This window comes from Phasianus colchicus, chromosome 9, assembly GCF_987193195.1.
Source record: "Phasianus colchicus chromosome 9, bPhaCol1.hap1.1, whole genome shotgun sequence".
NCBI lineage: Eukaryota > Metazoa > Chordata > Aves > Galliformes > Phasianidae > Phasianus > Phasianus colchicus.
Genome location: NC_143444.1, coordinates 8801575 through 8817466, shown reverse-complemented (window position 1 = coordinate 8817466; position 15892 = coordinate 8801575). Strand labels below are relative to the sequence as shown.

Genomic DNA, 15892 nt, shown 5'->3' with positions numbered 1-15892 from the left:
AGTCATATATTTTGAGTGACCACCAAATCTAATATACGTTTTAGAAAACCCAAGAGCACCCAAGTGCACATTTCCAAATCCACTGCTGTTCAAAATGCTATCAAAGCTGACACAGCCCGTGCATACTGCTTTACGTTAGAGCTCAACATGCTTCACACTCCTCTTTCTACAGTGAGTTTCACTACTGCACAGCAAGTTGAAACTTCAATCTACAATTTTCAGACACAATCCTCTTCCACCAAAAGTGAGAACTACTGTTTCACTGCAGTCAACAACGATCTCATCATTGCTAGAACAGGTTCATAAGGCTGTATCTTTGAATTGAGACACCTCTGAGGGACTACTGAAACTATTTATGTTCAGACTGCATTCAGAAATTGAAATGCTCAAAGACCACAGACTTCGCTCTACAACTGAGGACAGCCAGAGGTTGAAGTGGAATCACTGTGTGCACAGCTGGATGCCAGAGGCTAAAATCCCTCATCTATAGGATTCTAAGCTTCTCAAGGCCAGATGCCGTATTTAAAGGTATTTGTAAAGGTTCAAATATATCCTCAGCAGCCTCGCTGCCTGGATCAGTAGAGTGCCCTAACTGGGATTTGCAGCCTTTGAAAGTCATGCTTTCAACCACCCTGCATGAAATGCATTAGGCAGAGCCTGGACAGGCCAAAGAGAAATTGGATTATTTTGCTAGATGCTTCAAAAGCTATAAATAAGCAAAGCAGTACACAAAAAAGTGGCTAACACTACTGATACACAACCATAAAGTAGCTATAGCTCTGTATTCTTCAAGAGTAAAAGGAGAGAGAAAGAAACTTTGTTGCACCTCAAATCATTAGAAGATAGGTGACTTATCTATTTTCCTTTTTGAGACTGTCATCATGCACTTATGTTTAGTTCCCCCATTATAATACTCTGCTCCAAACTGGTTCCGATTCTTGCAGAGAGGACAAAAATAAAAATTTATTATAAATTTGCTGGAAAGGATTCTGCATAAGGTGGAACACTGCACTGGTACTATGAGAAAATGAGGAAAGTGCCTGTACATATCTGAATGGAGAATGCATAGAAGCTTCTACTACATTCATCATGTTTCATGATGCCCTGGAGAAACTAGCGACAAGAGCAGGAGTCTACACACTGAATTTTGTCTTCCAAACCTAGATACTACCAAGATTTCTCAAGTCATTCCATATCCCTACCAATTTGCTACAAACAGCATTTAACAGAGATCTGAGCCTTGCTTTTAAAGAGCTCCTCAACGATCTCTGGATGGAAGAGACATTGATATACTACATGTATCCATGCAGCACCATCTACAGAACAGATGTGAAGGAAGAAGTAGCTCTACGTTGAGTGAGACTTGGGAAGGTGTTGTGATTTTGCTTACTGCTCAGCTACAGGAAGGGGAGAGCACAGGTTGAAGATCCTGGTTGCTTGAGGCTTCTTCTTCACTGTTCACCCCTTGGGGCCTCAACACTGAATTAAAAGTCCAGTACTTACTACCTACAAACTTGAGACAAATACGTACGTGCACATGCTTCTCTATGTCAAAGTTTAGTTGACAGATAAAAGAAACTCAAAAGATGCCAGACTCCAGACTCAGGTGACTACACAGGAATTTTATGTTGAACTCTGGAACATGGAAGTAGGCCAAGCAGTTCAGCTTGAGATGGCTTTGGCTTTTTTCTGCTCATCTCCTTAACTAGAAACAGCCATGTCGGATAAGTCCTTTGAGAACTATTGCCTCAGTAAAGGTGTAAGGAAAAAGTTCTCAATCTCTCTCAGACTAGCATCTTTTGCACCTACACTCTTGCAGAATGATACAAAGTACTGGGAGCAGGTGTGGCTGGAGGAAGGAGGCAGAGCCTGGAGACTTTGCTCTAAGGGAGGGAAGGAAATCCTTTGTTTTCTGTTGCTCTTAATGAGCTTTTTTAAAAGCAAGGATGATACAAAATGTGGTAAGAGCGAGCAGCTTTGCCCTGTCTGGGCCAGAAAGTCTTTTGTGGAAGTGATAGCCTCAGTGCACACCTCAAAACAAGCTTGCTGCCTTCAGCATTTGGAAGGATGTAGCGTTCCAGCGGCTGGAACAGAGAACACAGAGACAAAGCTGTTCCCAAACATCCTTTCATTCAAATTTTAATCAGAGCGTACTTCAAGGTAGCATTAAAAACATGGATCTTCAATGTACTCTGTTGCTACATATCCAAGATTGATCATCCACTGAGAAATGAATCAAATCACTGACACCAGAACTAGAGAACAAGAAACTACAGGATGAAATAGACAAATGCTGTAGTCTGCTCTGTGGCTGAGCAGTGTCATGTTCCCTGTGGTTTCACGTTGTAGTAACAATCCTACCTGTATTACATGTGGATCGGATGTCCAGTTGCTAAACATTTAGAGACTGCTACTTCAGAAAAATGCTTTCAGGCGCCAGAAAGTCAGGTTACGGTAATTTGTTACACAAGAATGCAACTGAAAATCAGAGAGTTTTGTTAATTTACTTGTCCCTCCTCAAGCCCTCTTCCCATTTTGCTGGCCCAAGTGTCTATGATGTTATTTTTTTTTCTCCCCAGGAAAATAAGTGTTAACAAAAGAAAAGCAAAGACACAACAAGAGATCATTAATAACTATCATCCATAGAGAATACGAGCAAGCAGTTGTCAAACCATGCCAGCAAGACTGAAGTCTCACCAGGACTGACAAATAACCTTCTCCAGTGTTAGTTCTGCATCCAATCCCTGGTTTCAAGCGTTTGGTTTTTTTAAAGTAAATTACAGAAACTAATTTCAAACATCACTCTTACTACTAGAAAAGTAGGAACACCGTTTCTACTAGTTCAATCACCTGCAGTCACAATAGCAAAGCAGATCTCACACACCAAAAAGACCAAAAAACTTCTAAAGGTACAGTAGCAAAATAGAGACCAATACTATGTTAGTGAGTTATACAATACACACAATCCAAAAATCCATCAAAATGGCAAAATGCCACTCAAAATATTCCATACACTTGCTCTATACTGAAGAGCAGAAAACAGCAGAATATTTATAACACAACAAAGCATGTTCTGACTAGCTAATAGAACTGCCTTTCAGAGTCTCCAACACTCCACCCTACTTTGTATTTTTTAGAACTTCAGCCATCCAACTCAAAACACAGTATCACTGCACCAAAATCTTACTGCTAAGAAAATCAAGCTTGGCATACCAAGCAACTCCTTGCAGCCTTTAATACCCAACTAAGCAACTTGCTTTATGCCACATACAAAAAAAACTTAAAAATCAGTCAGATTCTGATGGTTTGTCATGAACACAATGGTACAATGCTAAAATGCTAGGATCCTTTTTCAGGGCAGTGGGAGCCAAGACTGGTTGATGCCAAGTGTTAATGCAAAATGGGGTTAGAGATTTAGAATTTAAATGCATCCTTTGATAGTCTTGTGTTTCAGCCATCCGTTTATATGCAGAAGCAAGTCAGCAGAGGAAACAAAGGAAGGCTCTAAAAAAAGGTTTACCAGCAAGTTCTCCATTAACTTTCCCCTGCATGCAAGAAAACAACCCTTAGAGGGATGTGGTACATACCTTGAGGGTGAGGTCGACGGTAGCGGGAGAAACTGGAGTTAGGCTGGAGCTCTGTTGTAGAGTCTCCCTCCTAGGGAGGGGAAGGGTGTGGGGCAGGGGCACCTGAAAGGCAGGCAACACACATCACATTCTAACTACGTCTATTATGAAAGCCCCAGAAAAAGCAAAGCTCAAGCTTTATTCAGTGAGCTACAACTTTGTCAAGGCTTGAGCATTTGGCAGGGAGATTTTGATAAAATAAGGTGAAAATATGGTAGGGAAAAGGTCATTCAGCAGGTGCTGAGATGCTTCTCAACTCTCTTTAATAAAAAGAGGCTGAAGACTGGGGTTCTGAAGGGTCCGTGTCTTCTGCATAAACAAATACCAATTTTCTGCTTTGGGATATACTTTGAAGTACCATTTTACTTTAATGATATGCAAAAATTCTTCCCAAGCCAAGTTTGGCCCATTCTGTACCAATACAGTACATGGGGTATAGTGACATCTTGAGTTCTGAGATTCAGTTTCTGAAAAGAGGAAGCTATAAACCTTCAGAGTCACAGGACCATGAAACAAACCAAAACGGATTTGCCATCCAGTAACCAAATACAGTTATCTTCTCTTTCAAAAGATTAAAGATGTCAAACCTAGGGAAATAAAGTTGACAAAAGGCTACTTCTATCTTTACTGCAGAAAATGCTGATGATTTCCTTGATGTTCTAAATAGAATGTACCAAAAATAATGCAGTGGCCAGTCTACTCCTTTCTGACTAGTTCTTTCTCCATCTTTCTCCTCTCACAGACGAAGCTTATGGAATTCCAGCCACTGATGAGATAAGGCTAATCCAAAAGATGCAGATATTGAAGCTTTGAAGCAGGCGATACCACAGATCCTTTGTGGCCAGGATCCTGTGCTGCAAATCCAACTCCAACGTGCCACACTGGAGCATACACTACCACCATTTACACAGCAGTCAATTTTCTACACTATCCACCAAAGGCACAAACCACAACAACACCAGAAAAATCCAACAGAAGAGTAAGCTTAGCCAATATTGCTTCAAAACCGCACTAAAGGATGCTGCAGTAAGCTGAAAAGCGTTTCACGAGACACCAGCAAAAACCTGAGACACTACTGCATGAATTCTTCCCTCCCCCAACCAATAAGTGACTCAACTCTGAGCTAATTATACTTCTGCTACTCAAACAAAAATAACAAGATCCGTGTTTCCAACCCGGTATCCCAGCAAGCTCGAGACAAACTTGACTCCACAACATAATCCAGTTGGTCTTCTCAATCAGAACACCGCACACACAATCAGGATCACTGGCTTTGTGAGGACTGCAGACATTACATCTCTACTGAATACATGAAATCCTGCTGCATGCTTTCAAAAGCCATTAAGCTGCTCTCTTTGCGTACAGTCACTGATTTCGGGCTACAGTTCAAAACTGTTTTCTTTTTAGAGGTCTTTCTTCAAAATCACCTACAGACCTTCGCACCAGGTTCAAAACCCAGCTACTGCTGAGAGTGCATTCATTATACTTTTCTTTGTATATTTTAGAATTGTCCCTAGAAATATTTTCACACTTTCTCTGCTCTGCAGGTCATTGAAAAATAAGGAAATATCTGAAGAATTCCAGAACAGATACTAATTGAAACAACAACTGTCCTTCAGAGGAAGATCACTGGGTAATGCACAGCTAGTCAACATGAAGGAACTCTAGTGACTTGTTAACTGAAGGCAGTATTTTGTGCTTTAAGGAAGTGTGAAAAATTTTCTTGTCTTCAAAGTCGATTCACTGCAATAGACTTACGTTCGTCACCAAAGTCTCCTCCATTTTTGTACTGCTAGTAGCCACTGTGTTAGGATGAGAAGGTGTAGTGTAGTCTGTTACAGACTCCTGTGAAGAAAAATAATTCCATTAAAATATCTCCCTTACCTAAATCCGATTTTAAGTTTCTTGGAAAAAAGTCAGCCTTTCCACAGGAAGAAACCTCACCATTCAGCAGGTTAGAATTTGATCTCCCGAAGATATTTTTTTCTTGATAGGCACATCCTTGTTCAGCAATTCTTGTTGCTGAACTGCTATTGAAGAACTATTCTGGGTAGACTACAGTTTCGCCCTTGATCTCAGAAGCATGACTTGAGACAAGTCAAAATGCTGTCTTTAAAGCAAGGATACAGAGTGATGTCACATCTGGGCATTAAATACATGGAACTGTGGAGGAATAGGCACTCATTGGTCACCCAAGATGCTTTAGCTGTTTGTAGGCACTTTTTGTCCAATTCATTCAAAAAGTAAAATCACATTAGTTGAAACCTTCCTATAGCTTTAAACAAGCAGGAATATCTTGGGTAAATCTGTAACAAGCAATGCCTTCCAGTTAAAAAAAAAGACAGAACAATTTTCCTTAAGTCCTCTTAAGGAAACACTTAGACAGTGCCTCTGGATAGTTCAAGTTTGCCTCCCAATTTCTGCACTGGGCAGTGATATCAAGAAATAAAAGGGTGGAAGCGCAAGCCTACCCAAAGGCTTTTCTTGTAGCTTATTTATCCTCACAGATAGGTAAGCCATAACATGCTCCATGAATCAAACTCACTCTCATGGACTTAACTGTAGCCAGTGACTGCTGCAGCTTTCGGTCTAAACTCCCCTCTGAAAACATGGAATTGATAGCACTGCCAGCTCTCTAGAGAATGACCTACAATGAACAAAAAGGGCACTGGCACCTCTCTGAACCAAAATTTAGCATTGTTTTTAGTCTTTGTCGCTGGATATTTAAATCTAAGTGTATTCCAGACAAACAAGCGTGGTAAGAACTGTTTTAAGACTATCAGATAAATGGTGTGACCACACTCCCAAATTAGCCAAGATTCATTAATTCACTAGCAAATGCCCAAAGCCCAGAATAGGCTCCATCATTTTTATAGAACCAAACACCAACAAGTAACTGAAGCATGAATTAGCTGTTGACAAGCGTTTGGATGTGCCAACCCAATGCCTCTTGAAGGCACCAAAAAGATTATACTTGTTTAACTCAACCACACTCAACCAGCATAATGATAAACTATGAAAAACTATATATTGAATTCACTGTTAAAGTCTATGACAATGTCTCCTAAGATATTAATTGAAGCATTAAGATACTAATCAGCAAGTAACAAAGAGCCATCCTTAAGGATAAGCTTATTTTGGTGAAAGACCAGGACAAAGAGCCCAACTATTAGGGCTAGGATGTGCACATGTATTTACGATGGAGACAGAAAGAACCTGCTTCACCACATAGTTACTCTCCTTACTTGTTGAACTGGTGGGATATAATATAATCTCATATAATCTTACACAGGATATAGGTTATATATGTAGAACAAATCAAGCACACAAAGCTGCTTTAATCACAAGATCCTTTTAATGAAGTGTAACTGAATGGCTTCTTGTTTTAAAGATCCTTTATCACATGAAATCCTTTATCACAGAAGTTTTAAAAGTAACATTACTAAAATGCCTTCAAGGCTTAGACCCAAGTTTTACATGGTCTCAGCACTACAGCTTGTCACAAAAGAAATTCAATCAAAATTACTGCTATCTTCCCAACTTTGGATAATTTTGCAGCATAGAAATACTTAACTCCCAAGAGAATGTAAAACAAACAAAACCCCTAACACGTCCACTGTGGTGCCCTTAGAAGTGGGTGTGCAATGCTGAACAGTTCCACAAAAATAAGTTACATGCTAAACATGCAGAGAAGACAGTGCTTTAGTTGTAAGAACAGCACTGCTGATATCATGGGTTGGTTAACTAGCACCTTTCATTTACTGATAGGAAAAAGTCTAGGAGTCTTTTACATATAGATACCATATGGTCTTGTAGTTCAATTAAAATGAATCTTCTGAACAACTGTTCTAGTGAATAAACCAATTGAATACTTTACTATAAATGAATAACTGTAATAATAGCATCAGCAGTAAGTACTGAAGTTATCTTCAGGGTATTTATACCTGAACAAAAAACAGGTTAACTTTTTACAAATGTTTAATTTGCTCAAAAGAGCTCACAAAACCTAAAGTGACTTTGAGAACAGAAGGATACAGCAGACCTCAGAGCTGACCTAGCTATAAAGGAGCAAGGGCTAACAAATAATTAATGTGCTGAACATTTGATATATTCCTGAGATATAAGATTAATTCAGAATGCTTGTCAGATACTGAACCATTTCAGAAATTACATTATTAAAAATAATAAAGCATGCCTCCTTTTTGACATCACCTCTGCAACATACAGCTTTTATCACCCATTCATCCAAAACTTTGTTGTCATTTCCACTAGGTACTGATCACTCCTGTGATCAGAAAGCTTCCCAACTTTACTTGGAGATGTTCAAATGGAAGAAAGCTAAAGACATCCTACCTGATTCAGAGACTTGTGCAAGAAATTGCTTTCACTCCAAAAATACTACAAAACTCAAGAGAAATAGCTGAAAATGCTTGAGAGCATCACGCTGATACGCTCCTGATAAACAGCTCAACAGTATAAGGTGATTTACGTTCACAGTTTGAGGCAGAACAATCCTGATTAAATACATACGATCTTATTAAAGGGCTTGTTTTGGTATGGATGGGATACTTCTACAAAGTCTCTGCTTCCGAAGAAAGGCAGCTAGCTTGACTTTCATAAACATTCAAATCAACAAATACACTGAAGAAAGTGCACCTTGCTGTACCTGAGCAGCAGTTTCCCAAAAAGGATGGCAGTGTTCAAAGAAATCATTTTAGCTTGCTAAAAATTAAACATCTAACATTCAAACAACAGATTAAAAATGACATTGCTTCTATCCTCATTAATGAGCAAAGACAATGTTACAGACAGGAAAAAGCAGCTGCAATACCAACCAGCACAGGAACTCCAAGACTAGGACAGTAAGTATTTAAAACCATTTCAGAAGTACCAAGACTGGTTTATTTCTGTGAAATCCAGATGAAGTTTATCTTCCCTAATAGATCTGCAGGCTGTTGGTTCAATTTCCATAGAAGTTAATACAAAATATGACCACTCGTTCCCTAGAAAACTTACCATACTGATGCCCATGGAAGTCTACATGACAAAGGAATTCAGAAGCAAATCTGGAACTGCTGAAGGTGTTGTAAGGCCTATTTATACCATACATTAAATGCTTCTAAAAGAAGCCATTTCAAACAATGAAGAAATTGTTGGAAATTGGCATTTGCAGCACAAACTTTCCATTTTCCTTTCAATTTGGCCTTCCCTTTAGAAGAGATTTGACACTTCAATACTGTGGTGGTTCAAAGAACACAGGCAACCTGCTTTTAACTAGGGCAGAAAGGCACAAAATACAGACTTCCCTTTTGAAGATCTCATTCTTTTAAAATACGTGTATAGAGAGGACATGGTACCAATTTACTTCACCAGAGCTACCAGCAAGTTAGTCTAGTGATCAAAGATGTCTACTCTACAGGATTAGAAGAGGACTTTTCCCTTGAGTGCTAGTCAAAGAAGTTTGAGAGATGGTGAGAAAGTACATAGCACACAAAGAACAGCCTCCTTAGCAAATGCTTGAACAGGTTCATGTTTATGGTTCTGCACTTCTGATTCTGTGCACAAAAGAAGAGCACTTTGTCCAGTTCTGGTGTCAACACAAACCATTCACATCATCTACTTAAGACAAAAACTGCTAGGAAGGATGAGAAATCCCAGTACTGTATTTTCATACATTTGTAATTCCACTCAAAATCAAATTTGCAGCTAATAGCTGGGAACCATTTCTCCCTTAACATTTGCTCTGCAACAAGATTTCATCACAACAGCATCTTCTGCTTGTATGATAGCTTGACAAATACCTGCTAGGACTGCTCCCCACCACCCCAACAGCAGGCTTAAACAAAGAAACTGATCTGCATTTCAGATTCTTCGACTATTAGTGAAACCTCTGCAGAGGAATGGCTTTCCTAAGGTATCAGAATGTTTCTGCTTAAGATTAGGAAGACAGATTGAGACAGCACGCAACAAACTTGAGTCTAAACTCACAGCTTTGCAAACTTTCCAATTACCAAAGCACGTGTAACTAATGAACTAGCACCAACTCAATCCTGTGTAGCTGCTCTCCATTTAAGAACACTCACAGTTCTTGCCTTAGACATGTAACTGACAGAAGAGAAGACAGCCCCACACAGGCACATTATGCAAACAGGAGAGTCTGTCCATGGATGTTTTTCAATTATTCAGTGCTTTAGCACATAACAGCCAAGAACTGAGCTACAGAACAGTGAAGGCTGATAGTAAGTCACTGTCTCACTCTCAGCAAATGCAGTGAGTCCTAAATTCCTTAAGTGAATGTACCTTGACTATATCCCAAGCCTGACACAGAAAACCTTCAGGTAAACTGACCGAGCCTTACGCAATGCTTTAGCATTTTCCTAGCTTAGAGATTTCAACTCCACTCCCCCCTCACCTCCTCTGAACACTTAACTCACAGCTTCACAACATCCCATGAGAGCCCATGCTCTCAAACGACCTCTGGGCACACTCCTTTTCTGTAGCTCTCTGCTGAAAGTCAAGCTCTCATCTTGTGTATACCAGAAACAGACTCAAGACACAAGTTCACACAATCTGTCTGTATCAGGCTCTAGTGCCGCTCTCCACAGAAAGTAAAGGCTCTGGATAGTTCTCATGCTCGTAAGGCAGCGGAAGACTTTACAACTTTCCAAGCTGATCTCTGCAAGGATTGTGACAGCAAATCTCCATACCACTTCCAGAGAACTGTTTAAGTTCAAGCAGTAACTATTTGTTTAAAATCTGCTAATCAGTAAGCTCTGCTGTCCAGATCACTACAACCAGCAGGCAACAAAATGTTAACTACGTCACCGTAGTATTATTTTACATATAGTGCTCTATAATATTTCAATATTTTTCTTACCTTTGTGCTAGTTCCAAACTCTGGAGCAGACACAGATATCATTGTTCCTATTTCCGTACTCAGTTCACTTGTCGCTTTGGTTTCCTTTGCAGTGACAGGTTCTGGACTTCTCACAGAGGTGGGAGATGACTTCTCCTGTCCCTCAGGCTCTCCCTGTTGGGCATCCTTCACTTTCCTGTTCTTTAAAGAACGCTCTTTCCCAATAGGACCGGGTTTATACTCTTTGTTTTCTACTGGACTCAAGTCTGGAAGCTAAGTTAGTGTTAACTTGTCAGTTATGTCTTCCCCCCACAGCTTGCCCATAAAACAATATTTAACATGCTTAAAACAAGTTTGTTTAAATCTAACAAAGCTTTCCTCAAAGCTAAGCATTTTCTAATGAATAAATCAATTGAGATTAAAGTAAGTATTGGCAAGTATTCAAAATGCATCCACTCTGGACATTAAGAATTTAAACACTGTTGCCAAGTGAGACATATAAAGTACAACTAAAATAAGACCTAATTAAAACCTACAGCAGACTTTTCTTATAAGTACAGAAAAGTAAGGAAGCCACAAGACTTCATGTACACACAGCTTGTTTCTATTTTCAGAGAATTCTGATTTTACAGGGTTCCAGGAGATTAGAAAACTAGAAATGGACTCCCTTCATTTGTTGATGTCTCAGTGTTGGCAGTGTTTTTTCCTAGTGACTGAACACTAAAAGAATACCCAGAAAAAAAACCAAAAACCACCCACATTCATGCACTGCTTTACATTTTAGAGACGATGGCTGAAGTAGCTGCTGTAATTCAGCAGTTCCTTTTCGTACAGCTGAATTAAAGAATGAAGGGCCCCAGGGAACATGAATGTTCTGTTTAAAGAGGCATATCCTTCCTGGCTCAGCCCACCTTACTAAAGAGCAGCACAAAAATTCTTTAAAGGCAGTTTCTGAAATCCTATTGCTCGAGATTTGATAGTGGAAAACCAGAAGCTGATGGCATGTCTCTACAAACACGAACCATCTGTTTCACAAATAGATGAAGACCTTTTGTAATAGAATGCCTTTGGGGAGGGCTGAAGTTTTTCCACTGTATTTAGTACTCTCAGGAGGCCAGTACAGACTGGAAAATGTCTTTAGAGGAAAAGAGAAAAGCACCTTGGAAGCAAGTGCCTAAGCTCTGCAATGCAGCAATCAGGATAATCAAACCCACCTCACCCTAAATGTCTTTTCTTCTAACAATCAACAGAAGAAGAAATTCCTCCCGACAATTTAAGGTCACATTCCGAAAATTTAAACAGTTTTGTTTCAAATACAGTTCTCTCATGTTGCCTGTAGACACTGAACAAGCTAATACCTAGGCTTCATAGTGCACACCATCGTGAAGAGGGGTGTGTAGGATTCTTTTTCCATTCCTTCTCTCCATCAGGAGGGTTGAAGGACTGCAAACCTCATTCAGAAAAGCTCATTAAAATGGTCATCTCCAATGAGTTTACCATTTAGTTGCACACGTTTCAACAAAACCTTCAGGAGTCCTAAGTTATAACCAAGCAGAAAAAAAATCTCTCTACATGTAAAATGGACAATTTTAGGAGGAGTTTGTCTAGGTGACTTCATGGGGGCACTTCTAGGCATGACACTGGTTACTGAACAATTCTACAATTCACCAGCATGATTAGCTACTGTACATTTCTCTGTTGTAAGGGTTTTATATTTTGCAATGAAAACCATCAGCTGCAGAGAGCCGCTAAGTGCCTCAAAAAATTCACTCTACATATAACTGCAATTTTAGATTTCAAGGGTTTTTGGAAAAAAAAAAGAAAGCACCTGTGTTCTAGAAAGGCAAAAAGGGCCTTAAGTACATCAGGACCACTGCCAAATCTCAGACAAGAGAATGAATTAACTGGTTTAGTAACTTATGAGCAAAGCATATCTGTCAGAGCTACCTCTTCCTTCAAAAAAGGAGCTGGTGCTGAGTGCTAGCAATGCAGAGATGAGCACACACCGGAGGAGAAAACAACAGGAAAGTAAGTTCCATAAACCTGAAAAATCACTAAGTGTAATCTGAATGACAGGAGGAAGAAGTGTTATTCCTTGTGAGTGGTAACAATGAAAATACAAACTGATTATGGTTAACTAGAACCCCTAAATCTCCTGAGAAGAATGAGAAACGTATTTTAATTAAGTTTGATTACCTATTCACTCTTCCCAGATTAATTACAAAAAAAAGTTAATTATCTACATGTCCGTGCTTTTGAGACTTCGTATCAGTGGGCTCTAACATTCTTCCCTTTCCTCCAAACACTTCTTTCCCTGCAACTTGATGTATTACTTGGTCATCCTAGGTACAAAACTAAGCAAGGTACCATGTGAGAAAGCCAGACATGGTGGCAGAAAGAATTGTAATTGGAGATAAGACAGAAATAGCCCACCTTCAAGACAACCTGAGCAAAATAAGCACAGGTGTACACAAAAATTAAAAGCAAAAACACCCTACAAAATCCATACTCCTCCAGCAAAGCTAACAGATTCCCATCTCTGTTGCAGCTACATCTGTTGCTCCAAATAATCAGCGGACCAACTCTGTTGCATTAGGATGCTGTGTACTTACACTTTAAGCAAATTCCCCATCTTATTTTTTATCTTATTTCAGGAAATACAAATGTGGAATGCAATTTTTATAGGTCTAGTCCTATTTAAATTAGCATTCTATTTTTCAATCAATTATTTGCAACACCTTTTTGACTGATTTTTCTTTTTAAGTTTTAAAAGTATCATGTTTTACCTTTTGTGCTTTGATGGGTCCAGCCCGAGGCTGTTTCTGTCTTTGCTCTTTTGGTTCTGGTAGCTTGTCAGTCGACTTCTCAGAAAGTACAGGGCCAACTTCATTATCACTACCACTGGAAGCAGGGGCTCCAAACTGAATAGTTTCTATACCAAGTTCCACTCCACCTTCTTGCCCAGGCTTTGCTCCCTATTTAAAAAGCAAGCATTTAACACATTTCAAAAGACTTCCACCAGTACACTGCCATTAGTTAATAGAAGAGCATAAAGTATACTGGAAGTTGAATGCTACAAGCATACTTCTGCCTTCTGCTAGCAAAAGCATTATTCCTGATTGCAATAAGTTTGCAAGTAGTAAACAACATACGAAAGCATACTGTTTTCTCCTCAGGTTCCTACTGTTTATAAGAGCTCAGGGGGGAGGGAAGTAAAAGTAGTGAAGAAATACATAAACGAGATTGTGAAAAAGATGTGGTGCTGAAAAGGAAAGAGAAATACAACATAAAAAAGTCTAGATTCAAGTTCATATTATTCTCCTGAAACTTCAAAATTAGCATTTAAGAAAAACAAAGACTAAAAAAGATTCATAGAACTCCTTATGCCATCCAAAATGGTGTCATAAGAGAAGGCATCCTGTTTCTGTTTGCATTACTAAGTTGGACACAAGCATTCACAAACTAGACAATATTTTAACTTAAAAATATACACTGAACAGCAGCTATCACTAAAATCTGTGAAATCTGAGATTTGATTCACAAAGAACAGTTCTTCTGTTCTGCAGAAAATAAAAGCATTAGCCTGCTTCTTTCTGTACTACCTCCCTACCTCATGAAATTATGCACACACCAGTTTTAAGTATGGCCACACCTGAATAATCTGCACCCAATCTTCACAATATATAATTTGAGTAAGCTTCTCTTCCCTTCATCCTTACCTCTGGAGATGTAGCTGATCCAAAAGATGTCAAAGGTTTGTTCCAAGCACTCACTGAAGGCGGCTGAGGTGGACTAATAGGTCCCACTGACAAGTAAGGAAAGAGTTAAAAGCAAAACACCACCAAAAAAACCTAAGTTGCTAAATGCATTTGACTAAAGTTACCAAGTGATTGAGAAAAATTAGACCACAGATGTGTTGATTAACGAAGTTCTGGTTCAGAAGTTATTAGCCTGCCCAGGACTTAGCAATATGATTCCTACTTAGCTGTTTTTAAGAGGGTTGATCATCACATTTGGAAGCTTGACCAAGCCCAAAAAAACAGCTTTCTGAAGAGAGTAATATCCTTATTTTTTGTAAACAGAGTATGATAACAACATAAAATACTGAGTAATGTCACACTGCAAAAGTCTTTTGAGGAAGTATTCATAGGTTACAACATTACACTGCTGCCCTCTATTCCTTTTGCAAAATACATTTGCATGTGTAAATGTAAGAGCTGAGAGTCAGCGTTCTCTAACTACAATAGTTGCCCCTCTCACCGCACAAAAATAATCCAGAAAACAGTACTTACATTTTTTGGAGATGTCATTCAGAACTGCTGTAGGAGGAATCTTGTTTTCCCATAGTTCAGTTCCTAGACCATTGTGAGCCTGTGTATTCTGCAAGACTTTGCCTGACACCGTGAATTCTGTGCTGGCTGCTGCCCCTCCTGCAGCCTGATTTTGAGGCTGACCAGAAGCTGGTGGCTGACCTGGAGTCTGTGCTGCACATGGAGTCTGTGCCTGAGCTTGTGCCTGCTGTGCAGCTGCAGCTGCTGCCTGTTGCTGCTTTTTGGCAAACCTGGGTGGGAGTTTGGAATTTTGACCTCGACCTTTTTCACTTGAACCTTTTTTGGTCCAAACCTGCAAGTGAAAGTAAATTTTTACTTTTGCAGCTGGTAGCCTGAACAGTAAGTACTGAATCCTAAGATGTTCAAGTGAAAATTAGTTTAATCTACTAATTCGGAACTCTATACACTATCTAGTTACATTTAAGAGGTGAAAATATAGCTTCTTGAAATGAAATACTGCACACCTCATAACATTTCCAGTATTGCAAGGAGCTATTTCCCACCACAAATGCCTGATGCAAATACCGTGTCTTGTACCTGCACTGTTTGTTCCTCCTTCTTTCTGCGCTCTTCATCTTGCAAGCGCTTCTGTTGTTTCTTTGACACCACTTCAGTGAAGCCATCATCATTCAAGTTAGACTGAGAGTCTTCAACTACTGTCACTTCAGGGTGATCGTCAATGATCACAACACCTATTGAAATAGTAAACACACAAGTGTTGCTGTTCTAACAGCTTCAGATGCAGTGCACAATAAAATACATTAAGAACGAACTGCTATAGGAAGAAGCAATTTCCCAATAAGCAGACACAGCCGATGGCCTTGATAAAAGCTAAGGTTTTGCTTGCTAAGTGCATTGCAGGTGAACTAGAACTGAATATTTATTAAGTGAAAAAGTTAATTAAGCATGACAAAAGTAGCAATACCGAAATATACAATTATTCATGCATTTTAAAAAATCATCGTCTTTTGTATGTTTTCAAACATCTAGCAATCTATTATCTACCCAGCAATTTAAAATCTATCCAGCAAAGCTGAAGGGTTACAAACTCTTGTTCGCATGGCATCTTATCAGTACAT

General features: G+C 39.3%; 1 protein-coding gene across 17 annotated transcripts in view; it reads right to left on the bottom strand.

Moving 5' to 3' along the window:
• The window catches only part of PRRC2C (proline rich coiled-coil 2C), a 67170-nt gene that overhangs the window by 15557 nt on the left and 35721 nt on the right, over positions 1-15892 (bottom strand). For 13 of the 17 annotated variants that reach the window (XM_090146076.1, XM_090146078.1, XM_031595678.2 and 10 more), the window contains 7 exons: positions 15351-15505; positions 14775-15105; positions 14202-14287; positions 13269-13457; positions 10504-10755; positions 5385-5471; positions 3588-3689 (listed from right to left, as the gene is read on the bottom strand). In XM_090146076.1, coding sequence (XP_090002202.1) covers positions 3588-3689; positions 5385-5471; positions 10504-10755; positions 13269-13457; positions 14202-14287; positions 14775-15105; positions 15351-15505 — 1202 coding nt within the window. The remainder of the gene's footprint in view (positions 1-3587; positions 3690-5384; positions 5472-10503; positions 10756-13268; positions 13458-14201; positions 14288-14774; positions 15106-15350; positions 15506-15892) is intronic. The other 4 variants (XM_090146085.1, XM_090146087.1, XM_090146084.1 and 1 more) reach the window with 3 other exon arrangements.